Source organism: Cydia amplana, chromosome 22 (genome assembly GCF_948474715.1).
Source record: "Cydia amplana chromosome 22, ilCydAmpl1.1, whole genome shotgun sequence".
Classification (NCBI taxonomy): Eukaryota; Metazoa; Arthropoda; class Insecta; order Lepidoptera; family Tortricidae; genus Cydia; species Cydia amplana.
Window position 1 is genome coordinate 1,461,585 of NC_086090.1, and position 13,482 is coordinate 1,475,066.

Genomic DNA, 13,482 nt, shown 5'->3' on the forward strand with positions numbered 1-13,482 from the left:
GACTCAATCCCTTGGCCCTAAACAATTTTTACGTTTCAAAATTTTTGAGAAAAAACTTCTGACGCATGATATATTTTTAAATTTGTTTAAATTTCTAGCACGTAGTTCAATGCGTGATCGTTGCCATAAAAACCATCGGCAACATTTTGTTGGTGACAAATCTTCTACAATTCATGTTTGCTGTCATGGGCGTGCAAATGTTCAAGGTAGGGTAAAATGGTAATGGTTAAAACTTAAAATGTATTCACAAAAATATAAAAAATATCGCAAATTTTTACGACACCTTTGGGTCCCTACAGACACTAATAAAATTTATTTATATAATTAATTTACTGCCCTTCAAAAATATGTTTTTTTTACACACAATCACCTGATTTCGTTTTTTATGTGTGAGGCTTTAATCGTGCCATTTTGGAAATTAGAATACTAACATTTCTTTTTGCTTCGCGTGTGAGTCCAAAAAATTCGCTAACATAAAAAGCATGCCATATTCTTTTCATTTTTTCAACCAGCCCAAAGGTGTTGCGTGTATTTTTGATTGGAATTTAAGATTTTTTTGGACTCAAAACGAGCTTTTGTGTTTTTTTTTGCCCAAACCGCCCTACCTTGACATTTACGCTCATTTACTAGGAGAAAGGTACTTGGTTTAACTAAGTGTTTTTGGTCTTTTTTAAAGCTTACAAGTCAGATCAGGACGCTGGCAAGTTAAATAAAAAAAAGTTAAACGAATGTTTTTTTCGAAACCAAGGACTAACGTGAGCCGTGTATGTAACATTTTGAAATATTTTTGAATTAATCTGTTTTTGATTTTTTTTTACCCAAATGTCAACACCACGACTACACATTGGAACACACGCTGACAATGTTATTAAAAACACTGTGATTTTGGTAAATTCTATGTTGAATGTACTAATACTTACCTTACCTACTCAAACTATACTCTTGAACTGTGACAATTTCTTGAACTTTTATTGTCGAATGTGGCCCGTTTTTGTTTTGTTTGTTGATTGTTGCACTTTTTTTGTTAAATGCATCGTGTATTGCATTTTGTCTATGTAGTATGTAGTAAAATGTGTAATAGCTTCCATTAGATCGATTGGAAATATTTTTTTAATAAATCACATATTACAATTTATGTTTGCCGTTGTAGGAATTCAGTTGTTTAAGGTAACATTTAACTTTTATCTTCTATATTTTAACAAAACTATCTTTATAAATTCCGTTGGCATTTTATTACTTGGTTAGATGCATTATAATTATGATAACATACGGTATGTGATCTTTTAGCTACCAGAGCATTCCAAAAGTGTCGGATACTTGGCGCTATTTTGTAAACATTTCTGATAAGATAAGATAGTTCTTTATTGTACAACCGTGTTACAGAGGTGTTATGTAGTACCTACATGTGAGTTTCAAAGGTAAACCAACTCGGGTATACAATGGACACTTATATGTATAAAACTAACTTAAAACTAAGAACACATAACTATTATACACATGCATAGCATATCTATCTATACAGAGTAGATAGTATTATGAAGAATATAATTCAAAGAAATCCTTTAGAGAATAGTTAGAATAAAGCTGAGGAGCCGATATTTGGCATGATAAGTTACTAACGCTTGAAAATTATAAATTCAACGATACAGTAACGTTATATAAAACAGATTTTTGCAGATACACGTCACGTAGCCGACCTAAGTCGGCTTAACCAGGTAGTAAAATGCCTATGAATTTAAAAAATGTAGTACGTGTTGTTAAGTTACTGTCGTATTTGAAGGGTACACGGAAAGAACATGTCTAGTCACTTTTTTCGGAAAATGAGATTTTTATCTCGAAATGTAGAGCTCTTAATGAACTATTATTTATATCGTTTGCTACCACTGTATAATATAAGTAACATAACTTTGTTTTTAGTTAAACAATACCTCGTCACGGAATTACCATACGTTTTGACATTGTTCCAAATTTTAAAACCGTGATTACTCGAAATGTTACTAAGTGACTGACTAGACATGTTCTTTCCGTGTACCCTTCATTTGGTTTAAGTATAGAAACGAGATCATGTGACTTTATTGTTACTTTTTGATTAAAGACAACGGTGAAATACAAAGAAATACATACTCAGATCGAATTATTATCAAATTAGAAGTAAGTTATGAAAAGGAAACTTGTTTTATGGGAAGCAAAACTGATATTGAAAAGTAATATGTATAATTTAAAGTATTTTATTTATTTATATATTGGTTATACTTGTGTATATTATATCACGGTGCATAAAATAAAGATATTTTAACGATACGAGTACCTATATGTATTTATATGTGGAACTGTTTGAATTTCTTTGTATTAAATCTTTGTATTTTTTAATAAAGCATGTGCATATTTTTATTTATAACCAATATATTCAGAACTTATTGATTTTATTGTATTATTTCAGGGAAAATTCTTCTTTTGTACCGATACCACAAAATTGACAGAAACAGAATGCCAGTAAGTATTGATGCATTTAAATTTATCGTTTATACTATTATACAGGGTGCTTCCTGTAACAGGAGCAATAAATTAAACTAAAGGCTGTCCTACTCCTCAAACTGACCAACATTTTGTTCAGCAACTTTTAAAAATTATGAATCCTTCAGACTTCCTCTTTTTCATACAAAATAAATATTGCCTTCAATGTACGCTGACATCAGTGTGTTTGACGTTGCTTGTCACGCTTTAAACATAACAAAATTTGCAATACATTGCGTCTTAGAATAAACTTTAAAATGTAATAAAAATTAAAACATGAGTTATTTTCAAAAGTTGCTGAACAAATGTTGGTCAGTTTGAGGAGTACAGCCTTTAGTTTAATTTATTGCTCCTGTTACAGGAAGCACCCTGTATAATAAAGATATTAAACTAAAATTATAAAATTGAAGAAATTTTAACTTAAAAAAGATTACATAAGGTTCAAATTTCTTCAGTTTTGTGTCTCGAGTTGTCAACTTTTTCCCGCCGTGTACGTTATGACTTCATTATTACTCTCAACAAGTAAATGATATAATTTTGATCAACTAGTTGAGGTTGATGATATTTATACACATGGCAGAAATATAATGTATGTCATTTATACAACTAAAAGAACTGTAGAGTATATTAAAAAATCATTAAACTTGACAATGATATTTTAGTTGTAAAAGTTTAGTAAAATTCTTTGTCCCTTAGTTATTTATTTTAGTAATCGACATCATTAAAAGATAATACATATATTATATTAACAATTAAAAATACAATTACAAAACATCAATTATAAAACGCTTGATTTTTTATTAATTATCTTGTATAACACTAACATTATATTCACTTGATATAGTTATTTGTACAACAAGAGATCAAAGTTTGATATTTCTTCGAGTGCTTATTTTGAGTCCCGTGCAAGCGAAAGATTCTATAATAGATTCACGAGCGTAGCGAGTGAATCTAATTTAGAATCTTGAGCGTAGTAAGGGACTCAAAAGCGCACGAGATGTAAATAACTTTCAACTCGTGTAGTTCACAAAACTTTTCACCTCAGCAGTGAGAACATATTAGAGAACCCGAAAAATGTATTACTTCTTCATCACTTACCTATTCACTCATGTTTTCTTAAGATATACCAACAATTAAGTTTTCACCTCAGCAGCTCGAACAAGGGTACTTTGCTACTTAAAAACAGTGAGCAAAATCGCATTTTGCTCACTGAGTGAGCAAAATCACATTTTGCTCATTTTGTCTTACTCAGTGAGCAAAATGCGATTTTTCTCACTGTTTTTAAGTAGCAAAGTACCCTTGTTCGAGCTGCTGAGGTAAAAAAATATTATCTTAAGTTTCAAAACAGGAAATAGAAATGAAGTGAACAAATATGATGAATTGATGACAGTTATTATTTCACCATGTTAAAAAGAAGGAAGGAAAAGAAAAATAATAGATTATTTACTAACCATTTTAGGGGTACATATATTATTTATAAAAATAACGAACCTGAGAGGATGGAACGAATATGGAAGGAGCATAAGTGGAACTTTGATGATGTCCTGAACGGGATGCTGACCCTGTTCACCGTATCTACATTTGAAGGATGGCCAGGGTAAGAAATAATGTTTAAAAGGCTTTCGACCTTTCAGCACCTGACTGCGATGATGATAAAAATCACATTTTGATCTACATACCTGCTATCGCCTCAAGTAAAATACTTAACGCAGTATCAGGTATGTTCTCATATTTTCGCTATAGAACATGAGCAATCATTATAAAGAAACCCCAGTTTTCTAGTAAAATTCGGAGTGCCACAGGGTTCTATCCTAGGCCCATTTATATTCTTGGTGAATGTAATAAATTATTAATCTTATAAATACTACCATTTGCTGATGATATCAATTATTTTCTAAGTTGACCTAAAAACAATTCTAAAAGTGTCCTTGTAAGTTACTTTTATCTAAGAGTCCAATGCCCAGGAAGGACATTTTAAGGTTAACCCTGATACTCTTATACGATTATTCCAGTTTGCTGTCAGTTTCAATGGACTCGCATAAAGAGGATGAGGGCCCCATAGAGAATTCGAGACCGTTGGTTGCATTCTTCTACATTAGCTACATAATTGTTATCGCTTTCTTCATGGTGAGTAATGTTAAGATTTCTACTTTAGATGTTAGACCGGGCTGTGTTTCTGGAGCTTCGTTTTATATAAGCATCACGTGATCACCTGTCATCAGTCATAGAAAAGTAAGCGCCGGAAGCTCCGACCCGGTCTAACGTGTCTTCCTTTATGCAAAAGGTACAAAGTGGATATAACATAATATTCCTAAATATTATTTTGGAATATATGTATTAGTTTAAATGAACGTGCAGAGATGAGAAGAGTGATGTGATGAGTTGATGACGACAATAATGATAAGACTATTTTAATTCTAGGTGAACATCTTCGTTGGTTTTGTCATAGTGACGTTCCAAAAAGAAGGAGAACAAGAGTTTAAACATTCTCAATTAGAAAAGAATCAAAGAAACTGTTTGGAATTTGCGTTAAAAGCAAAGCCAAGTCGGAGGTAAGATATAAATAAATATATTTAATTTACCAGTCTCGGTCTGGCCATGGTCGATGGCAAAAGGCCGGACGGAATGACGCTGGTGCCTTGGAGTATGGGTCGGCCACTTGTCTGGGACGCTACCTGCGTAGATACCCTGGCGCCATCCTATATTCCAGGCACCAAAGTTGGCGCTGGTGCGGCCGCATCCTCGGCCGAAAGCCTCAAACGTCGTACATATGCGACATTAGGTAGTAAGCTACATATTTGCGGCGTTTGGGGTGGAAACCCTGAGGCCGTGGGGACCTAGCACGCGTAGCCTCTATGAGGAGCGCCTTATAGAAGCTTCCGGTGACCAGAGGGCTGACCAATATTTTGCCTAGCGGATCAGCATTGCCATCTAACGGGGCAATGCGGCCAGCCTGGGCACCCTACCGAGCGACTACGACTTAAAGGCCAAATTTTTGAAGTGAAAACTTCTTTAGCGGCGCTGGGCACTTTTTGAGGTGGGGAAAAAATGATAAACTCGAGACAGCGTAAGGCGATCACGTGACCGTAAGGTTTAGATGGCCACTCATTTAGATGGCAATGGAAATGGAATGGATGGGATGGGAATGGATGGATGGAAGAAAAACTCAATGACATTACATGAAAAACGTTCTAATCTTGTACGGGCTGAAATACGAGGATCTCACAGTTAAATTCTAACTTTATATCACTCAAATATAATTCAATAAAGCTACATATATCTTGATGAAATCCCTAATAAAAGTGAACTCTAAAGTCTATTTTTTTATTCCGTAGACTGAAATGACAGTTAATAGTATGAACATGAAATGTCATTTCATACTATTAACTGTCATTTCAGTCTACCGAATAAAAAAATAGACTTTAGTACTGGTCAATAAACCCAAAATATCATGACATTTAGATGCGAGGTCTGCAAGGTAACTTTACAATTTCTATTCGAATTTTAAACAATTAACGCTACAAATTTGAATTTCGAATTTTAAACAAGCTCCCAACTGACCAGCAATTTCGGAACTAAAGTTTTTCAATAGAAAGGAGGATGGGTCAATTATACATAGTGCTGCAGACATTTTGGACTAGTCATTGAGTTTTCACTTCTGTCGGCACTCCCGGAGTGCAACCCGTTGTTTTTTTATTTATAAGTTTTTCATTAAGTGTTATTATGTTTTCTAAATAAATAAAAGCTTCAAACTTAAAGTTGTGCGTGACATGCGCCCCAATTGAACGATCGTCAATGTCGTATCAAAACCATAAATTGTTATACATATTAGAGTCGACCTCACGGTCATTTGTCTTCTTTTTTTGTGCAGATACATTCCAAAGCACCGTATACAGTACAAAACGTGGTGGTTCGTGACATCCGAGCCGTTTGAATACTTCATATTCACATTCATCGTGATCAACACGCTGGCCCTCATGATGAAGTTCCATGACGCTAAACCTTGGTATCAAACGGTAAATAATACAATATAGGTACTTTTTGTGTAACTAGGAGTCGAAGTGGTTGTCATGGGTGAAATCAGCCGGAAGGATCATCATCATCATCATCATACTTTATGTTTCTTATTAGGCCCGGTCATAGAGAAATATAGTAAGAATAAAGTGCTCACTCCATGGTACCAAAAAGATTATTCTTGTTGTAGTCGACATCTAGCATCGAATAGCGGAATTATCAGTACTGCTACTTGACATTAGATGTTGCACCGACCCAAAAATTACAATTTCACAAATTAACTTCGGTGACATATTTTGTTGATTGTAATTTTTATTGAACAGAAAATTCAATAGTGTTTGTGAATGCCAATGCCAATAATAATACAAGTAATTTGTGATTTCCATTAACCTTAATTATTTTTATTTCAGCTCCTCGATTATTTAAACATGGTTTTAACAACTGTGTTTACGTTGGAGTTTGTTTTCAAACTAGCTGCTTTTAAATTTAAAGTAAGTTTGCATGGTCGATAATAGTACATTACGATACAAGTGCGAAAAGTAGGAAATTCTCAATGAGTGGCGATAAATTTAACACGACCGAAGGGAGTATATATTTTAAATCGACACGAGTTGCGAATTACCTTTTCGCACGTATTTTGTATAAATGGCTCATTAAATTTTACTCACAAGTACTGATGTGCCTAAGGAAACTTTCCAAAATTGCGAAATGTTTCGGAAATTTAGCGTAGGAAAAATTCAGAAAAATTTTTACATTTTTGTATGAGAATTGAAACTTTCCAATTTTAAATTTAAATTTCCCATATTTCCTAGTGAATGTTTCATGAGATTTCCGAGAATTTATAGAATTTTATGGAAACTTTCCGCAACTTGCACATCTGTAGTCACAAGCACGTATTGTGCTAGTCGCACTAGGGCGACTAGTACAGTGCAATATTATGATGATATGGAGTTGATCTGATGATGGAGACAGGAGGTTGCAATGGGAACTTTGTGATAAAACAACGCGAACTAATTCTGTCTGGGGTTGTTAGAAATGTCTCGATGAGTATTATTTGTATGTGGAAAGAAAAGTACAGTCAGCGATATAAGCTTGTACCAAAAATGTATTTTTTGCCAAAAACTTATTTAACTGTGTTTTTTAGAACTATTTTGGTGACGCGTGGAACACATTTGACTTCATCATTGTTGTTGGCAGTATTATAGACATTGTCGTGACGCAGGTCAATGAAATGGATCCCACAGTGAGTACAAAGTCTATGGTTATGGTTTATGGTTTAAGAATTTATTTCTCCAAAAGAATATTACATTCACTTACATAGAGAAATACCAACAAACATTATATACATTATTTACAGAGTGCACGAATAGCATAAAATATATTCTAGGACTAAACAAAGCAATTTTTTTTTAATTAAGAATGTGGGTATTGTAAAGTATCAATCGGCAACTGGTAACAGTACAGTACAGGGAAATTGTCATCGCGCGAGCGCGGGCGGACCAGGCTGTCGCGCAGTCCAGCGTAACGTGATCTAGACGTTAATAAAGAGAGCGCGCCAAAGATACGCGTGTATAGTGGTTGGTCCGCGCGGTCAGCATGTCCTCCGAGCTCGCCCAGCAGTTAGCGATAACAGTCCTACAGCATGCATGGGGCTATATTACGTGTTAACTTTCAATCGCTCAAAGTCAAAGTCTCTCTAAAGGTAAAGAACCTTGTGTTCTCTCAACCCTTTCTTTCGCAACTCTTTCCCTACTCAGCAAAATCGGAGACCATTGCCAATTATCAAAATATTGATTCAATAAATTTAGCTTAATTTTTACGGTTCCGTACCTCAAAAGGAAAAAAACGGAACACTTATAGGATCACTCATGCGTCTATCTGTCTGTCTGTCCAACCATTCAAGATAGAGTCGATCGAAAAGCAAAAAATGTGATAAAAAAAACTTAACCTATTAGAGTGCAGCGAGGCACGGGCCCAAGCTACCGGTATTTAGGAGCGCTGAGGAACCGCCGGACTATCCGCGCCGTGTCCAAGACTACCTTCTGCATCTGACCCTTTAAAAATCCAGCCACCTAGCGAGTGTCTCATATCAATTGGTTGAGACATAAAATAACAGTATAGAAAAAACACTTCATACAAAACCGAAGTTTGACAGTGGTTCAGGGTCGAATCATGATATCCCTTTCTAACTTATGGCACTATCCCTTTTGGCTATTTAGGGTTGTCTAAATTCAAGTCATCATCTTATCAGTGGTCGTGCACGCAAAGGGACGTCAAGTTGTGTCAACCCTAATAATAGCTCGGAGCAATGCTGAGCCGAACGGAGCCGAGTTTGCCGGAAGTCAGGAGTGTCTCCCCACTTTTCGAGACTTTTCTCTGAATCCACTTTTTTTTCAGATGACACCGGATAAAAGCAAAGGTTCTGTGCTTAAGTACGTGGCATTCTTCCGATTGTTCCGAGCCATGAGATTGATAAAGCTACTCTCTAGAGGGGAGAGGATCCGCACGCTTCTGTGGACTTTTATCAAGTCTTTCCAAGCCCTACCTTATGTGTTCCTGTTGATTGTATTATTGTTCTTCATTTATGCTGTCGTGGGAATGCAGGTTGGTATTAAACCCCCTTATTCATAAAACTTAGCAACGTGTTACAAATCTATTTAAAATGATGTCTTTAATAACAAACAGAAATGTCAAAATGTGAGATAGGGGCAAACGATTATTAACGGTTTGTTAGATTTGACAGATGTTTATGAATAACAACGCGTAAAAGAAAACAATTGCGGCGCCACACATCAGTCAAGAGATCAATTAATATATATACTAAAAATAACACGTCAAAACGTTTCTTGTTTCAAAATCAACTATTATAGAGCAATGAAGATTATCGATATTTCATAAGTAATTAATGAATTATAAATAAGGAAAAAAAACTTTTACAATCAATACGAAAAAAATTAAAGTTATAGATGGTCAAGCAGATCTTGTCAGTTGAAAAAGGCGGGAAATTTGAAAAATGTAGGCGCGAAGGAATATCGTCCCATAGAAAAATTTAATTTCGCGCCATTTTTACTGACAAGATTTGGTTGACCAGCTATATTTGCCAAGCGGATCCCAGGCTCCCAAGAGCCGTAGCAAAATCCCGGGACAACGCGGGGAAGATGATGACAAAAAATAAAATAAAAATATCTTCTTTCTTAGTTGATTGTGAAAAATCTATTAGTAAAACGGACTTACGGCAATCAGGTAACAAAAATTCTCAAAACTTGCAATACATTCTTATTAAAACACTTTTTTTCGTTAAAAAAATGCTTATATACTCGTATTGTTACAATTATATGAATAAGCATTGTTTCTATTTCAGCTATTCGGAAAGATAGCTGAGGACGATGAGACCATAACTGAACACAATAATTTCCAATCATTCGGTTCTGCATTGATGGCACTGTTCAGGTCTGCAACAGGTAAATTCACTCTCATATTACAATAACAAACTCGAGACAAATGGGGGAACTGGGGACTTGGGGTAACAATAGACAAAGGAAATATTCCCTAATTATTTATTATAATTACGTGGTTGAGAGGAGTGTACTTTTTGCAATCTTTAAATCACGATTTTCCAGTCTCAGGGTCAATCAACTAGCTACATTAGAACATACTCAAACCATCTCTATAGTTAACCCATCTGTCCCCAGTTCTCCCATTTCACGATACACTTTACAGATGTAACTCGGTAACAAGATTGTTACCGAATCATCCTTAGAATCTCCATGTAAAGACTACATTTATAAATTCACACATTAATTTACATTTAAAACATGGTGCGCGATATAGTTGTGCCATTCTCGAGAATGTTCTCCGCTTACTATGGGAAATATTCTCGAGCTAGAACATTCCCCATAGAAAACAGAGAACTTTCTCGAGAACGGCACAACCATGCGCGACATAGGCCGTCCACTTAGGCAGAAGGGGGAGGACCCCCGCTCCGAGTCGTTTCTAGTGCAAAAGCTATCCATAGCCACCCAGCGCGGCAATACCGGGAGTATTATGGGCACTTTTGCACCGGAAGCGTCTAGGAGCAGCAGCAATGTTTAGTTAGTAGTTAGTTTGTAAGTATGACTGACTGTATGTATGTCTTTTTAATTGTATTTTAACCTGTCTTTTACTGTACTTTTAATTGTTTCCAAATGTTCCAATATATATATGCCATTTTATAAATTCAGATTTAGAGTAATATGGACAATATAATAAATTGACGATATAAGAATGTGGACTTATGAAGGTGACAATATACGAACCTGTACGCTGAAGAAATGGCACTGTGGCTGTACAACTGTAGACAAAGTCGTCCTGAGCCCACAAATTTTTACGCCAAAGTTAGTAGTTTTGGGAGCTATGGTTAGATCCGGTGGCAGTTTTTGACATTCTTAGTAGTTTTGGGAGCTATAGTTAGATCTGGAGGCAGTTTTTGACATTCTCAAGTAGGTAAATTGAAGGTCACATGGCTTTGAAGAAGAAGAATTGAGGAATCAACATTCTCATTATTCTTCTCCAGGTCATAGAGAAAAAATACATAGATTGCTCACTCCATACCAAAAAGACTATTAGCATCTAGCATCGAGTAGCGGAACTATTAGTACTGCTACTTGACAATAGATGTAGCACCGACCGGAAAGTCTTATGCTGTTGAGATAAGACTTTCCGGTCGGTGCTACATCTATTGTCAAGTAGCAGTACTGATAGTTCCGCTACTCGATGCTAGATGTAGACACTGAAATTAATAGTCTAACTGATGTATGGAGTGAGCACTCTTGTTTTACTATATTTCTCTATGTCCAGGTGAAGCATGGCAGGAAATCATGATGGCGCTGTCCAGGAACAACAAGGAGCGTCCGGGTGAACCGGCCGGTTGCTACAACCCGAATGACGAACCCTTGTCAATTATCGACCCGGACGGAACCGGCTGCGGGAACTGGCTCGCTTTTCCTTACTTCATATCCTTTTCACTTCTCTGCACCTTCTTGGTGAGACATTTGGGGCACCGCATTGCGCGGCATTGTATTTATATCGGAGCATCGTTAATAATGGCATACGCGCCATCGACAATAAGGTCCCTTTTCATAGATAACGTCACATTTTTGCGTACAAACTTTTTTAGGGCCAGGCCCCACTAGCGCGTTGCTTTGCGGCGCGTCATCGCATCACATTTAATGTGTAAATTAGACTAGTTTTTTTTTGGTTTTATACTTAAATTACACTAATTTCACACTCGTACAAACGCGATTTTCATTTAGCCAAACAGCGAACAAAGCCACTACTTACGCTTTTAGTTACATTATATTACTATTTTTATTCACATTCTTGAATACAATGGGTTAGGAAGTAGCAATATTTTTGCAGAATGTATAACATTTAGCTTGTTTTTATAAAGCAAAGACGTTTGTTTCAGATCATCAACTTGTTCGTAGCTGTTATTATGGACAACTTTGACTATTTGACCAGAGATTGGTCGATCCTGGGACCACATCACCTTGATGAGTTTGTTAGGTAAATGGTATAATGTTTTACTTACTGCTGTGGCGCAGCGAGCCGAAGTGAATCTTTGAAAGCGAAGCGATGCGGCGCGGGGTGAATCAATCCTTTGATACCTATAGAAGAGTCCTACGTGGGCGATTTCGTTGCGAACGCGAACGCCGTGGGCCCGTCGCGCCGCGCCGCGCCGCGCCGCTTCGCGTTCGCGAGTTGTTCGCTTACGTAAGACGCGTCCTTTAGGCTCAAGATACACTTGTCAGTTTTACTTATGTAAGTAGGGACACAGGTATACCTACTACTGAATGAGAGATGAATATCCTCATCTCATTCTACCAAACGGCTTTGTCCCTACTTACGTAAGTAAAACTTATAAGTATAAGTGTATCTCGGGCCTTACTTTAGTATAAATGGCTTGACCCATAACGTAACATTTCAGATTATGGAGCGAATACGACCCAGATGCGAAGGGGAGGATCAAGCATTTGGACGTTGTCCAGTTGCTCAGAAAAATAAATCCACCTCTAGGTAAAAAAAAAACATACATTTATGTTTCCAAACAATAAATTTAAACTTAAATAAATGTTATATACTAAGAAAAAGTGACCAAGGCCTCCAGTGCCCCAGGCTGGAATCGAACCAGCGTCTTCTGATATCGCGGCAGGTGCCTGTGCCGTTCGGCCACCGGGCCACAGCGGCATAGGTCTAATTTTTCCAAGTATATGCACTTCTTACTGAAGGCTTATGGCACCCTCTGGCATTTTTTAAAGTTTTTAATTTATGCGAGTGTTTTTACTTGAAATAAAAACAAATTAAAATATTTTCTGAAAATAATCTAATTTGTTCTAATACTTTTAATAGGTAGTAATAAATTTAAAGTCAAAAAGTCAGCAATATCAGGCGTGGCTCACTCCGCGATTTCGTCGCGTTGCTACAGGTACAGGTCCACACCAATTTTGGTCTTGTAACGGACGCCTCATCGCGCTTGCGCTACCTAGCGGTCATACTCGTATCTGTCGTAATAGACGCGTTTTGTTAGAGAGTGAATCTTCTGTACCTAGTACTATTATATATTCTGTGGCAATATCCACTTTTCTACTTGTGGATAGACAGATAGATTGCACACTTCAGTGTAAAATACAGCTTTAGGAAAACAATTGCATCTTGCTGACTGCTTATATATTATACCTACAATTGTCACTTTTATTCCACACTCTGTCACTTACAAATGCACTATTAACTTTGTCTGGCAATCCTTTTTCCCTCAGGCTTCGGTAAGCTATGTCCCCACCGGACGGCCTGCAAGCGCCTCGTCTCGATGAACATGCCCCTCAACTCGGACGGGACGGTCAACTTTAACGCAACTTTGTTTGCGGTGGTGAGGACGCAGCTGGGAATCAAGACTGACGGTAATTATCTAAGGGCCAC

The 13,482-nt window shown here is 36.5% G+C and overlaps 1 protein-coding gene across 4 annotated transcripts in view; it reads left to right on the forward strand.

The window, feature by feature from the left end:
• LOC134658368 (voltage-dependent calcium channel type D subunit alpha-1-like) overlaps positions 1 to 13,482 on the forward strand; it is a 93,711-nt gene that overhangs the window by 62,756 nt on the left and 17,473 nt on the right. For all 4 annotated transcript variants that reach the window (XM_063514004.1, XM_063514005.1, XM_063514006.1 and 1 more), the window contains 14 exons: positions 99 to 206; positions 2,441 to 2,493; positions 3,974 to 4,111; positions 4,527 to 4,641; positions 4,936 to 5,066; positions 6,386 to 6,530; positions 6,939 to 7,019; positions 7,673 to 7,771; positions 8,926 to 9,132; positions 9,890 to 9,989; positions 11,365 to 11,549; positions 11,975 to 12,072; positions 12,494 to 12,582; positions 13,323 to 13,463. In XM_063514004.1, the coding sequence (XP_063370074.1) occupies positions 99 to 206; positions 2,441 to 2,493; positions 3,974 to 4,111; positions 4,527 to 4,641; positions 4,936 to 5,066; positions 6,386 to 6,530; positions 6,939 to 7,019; positions 7,673 to 7,771; positions 8,926 to 9,132; positions 9,890 to 9,989; positions 11,365 to 11,549; positions 11,975 to 12,072; positions 12,494 to 12,582; positions 13,323 to 13,463 (1,690 nt within the window). The remainder of the gene's footprint in view (positions 1 to 98; positions 207 to 2,440; positions 2,494 to 3,973; positions 4,112 to 4,526; positions 4,642 to 4,935; positions 5,067 to 6,385; positions 6,531 to 6,938; positions 7,020 to 7,672; positions 7,772 to 8,925; positions 9,133 to 9,889; positions 9,990 to 11,364; positions 11,550 to 11,974; positions 12,073 to 12,493; positions 12,583 to 13,322; positions 13,464 to 13,482) is intronic.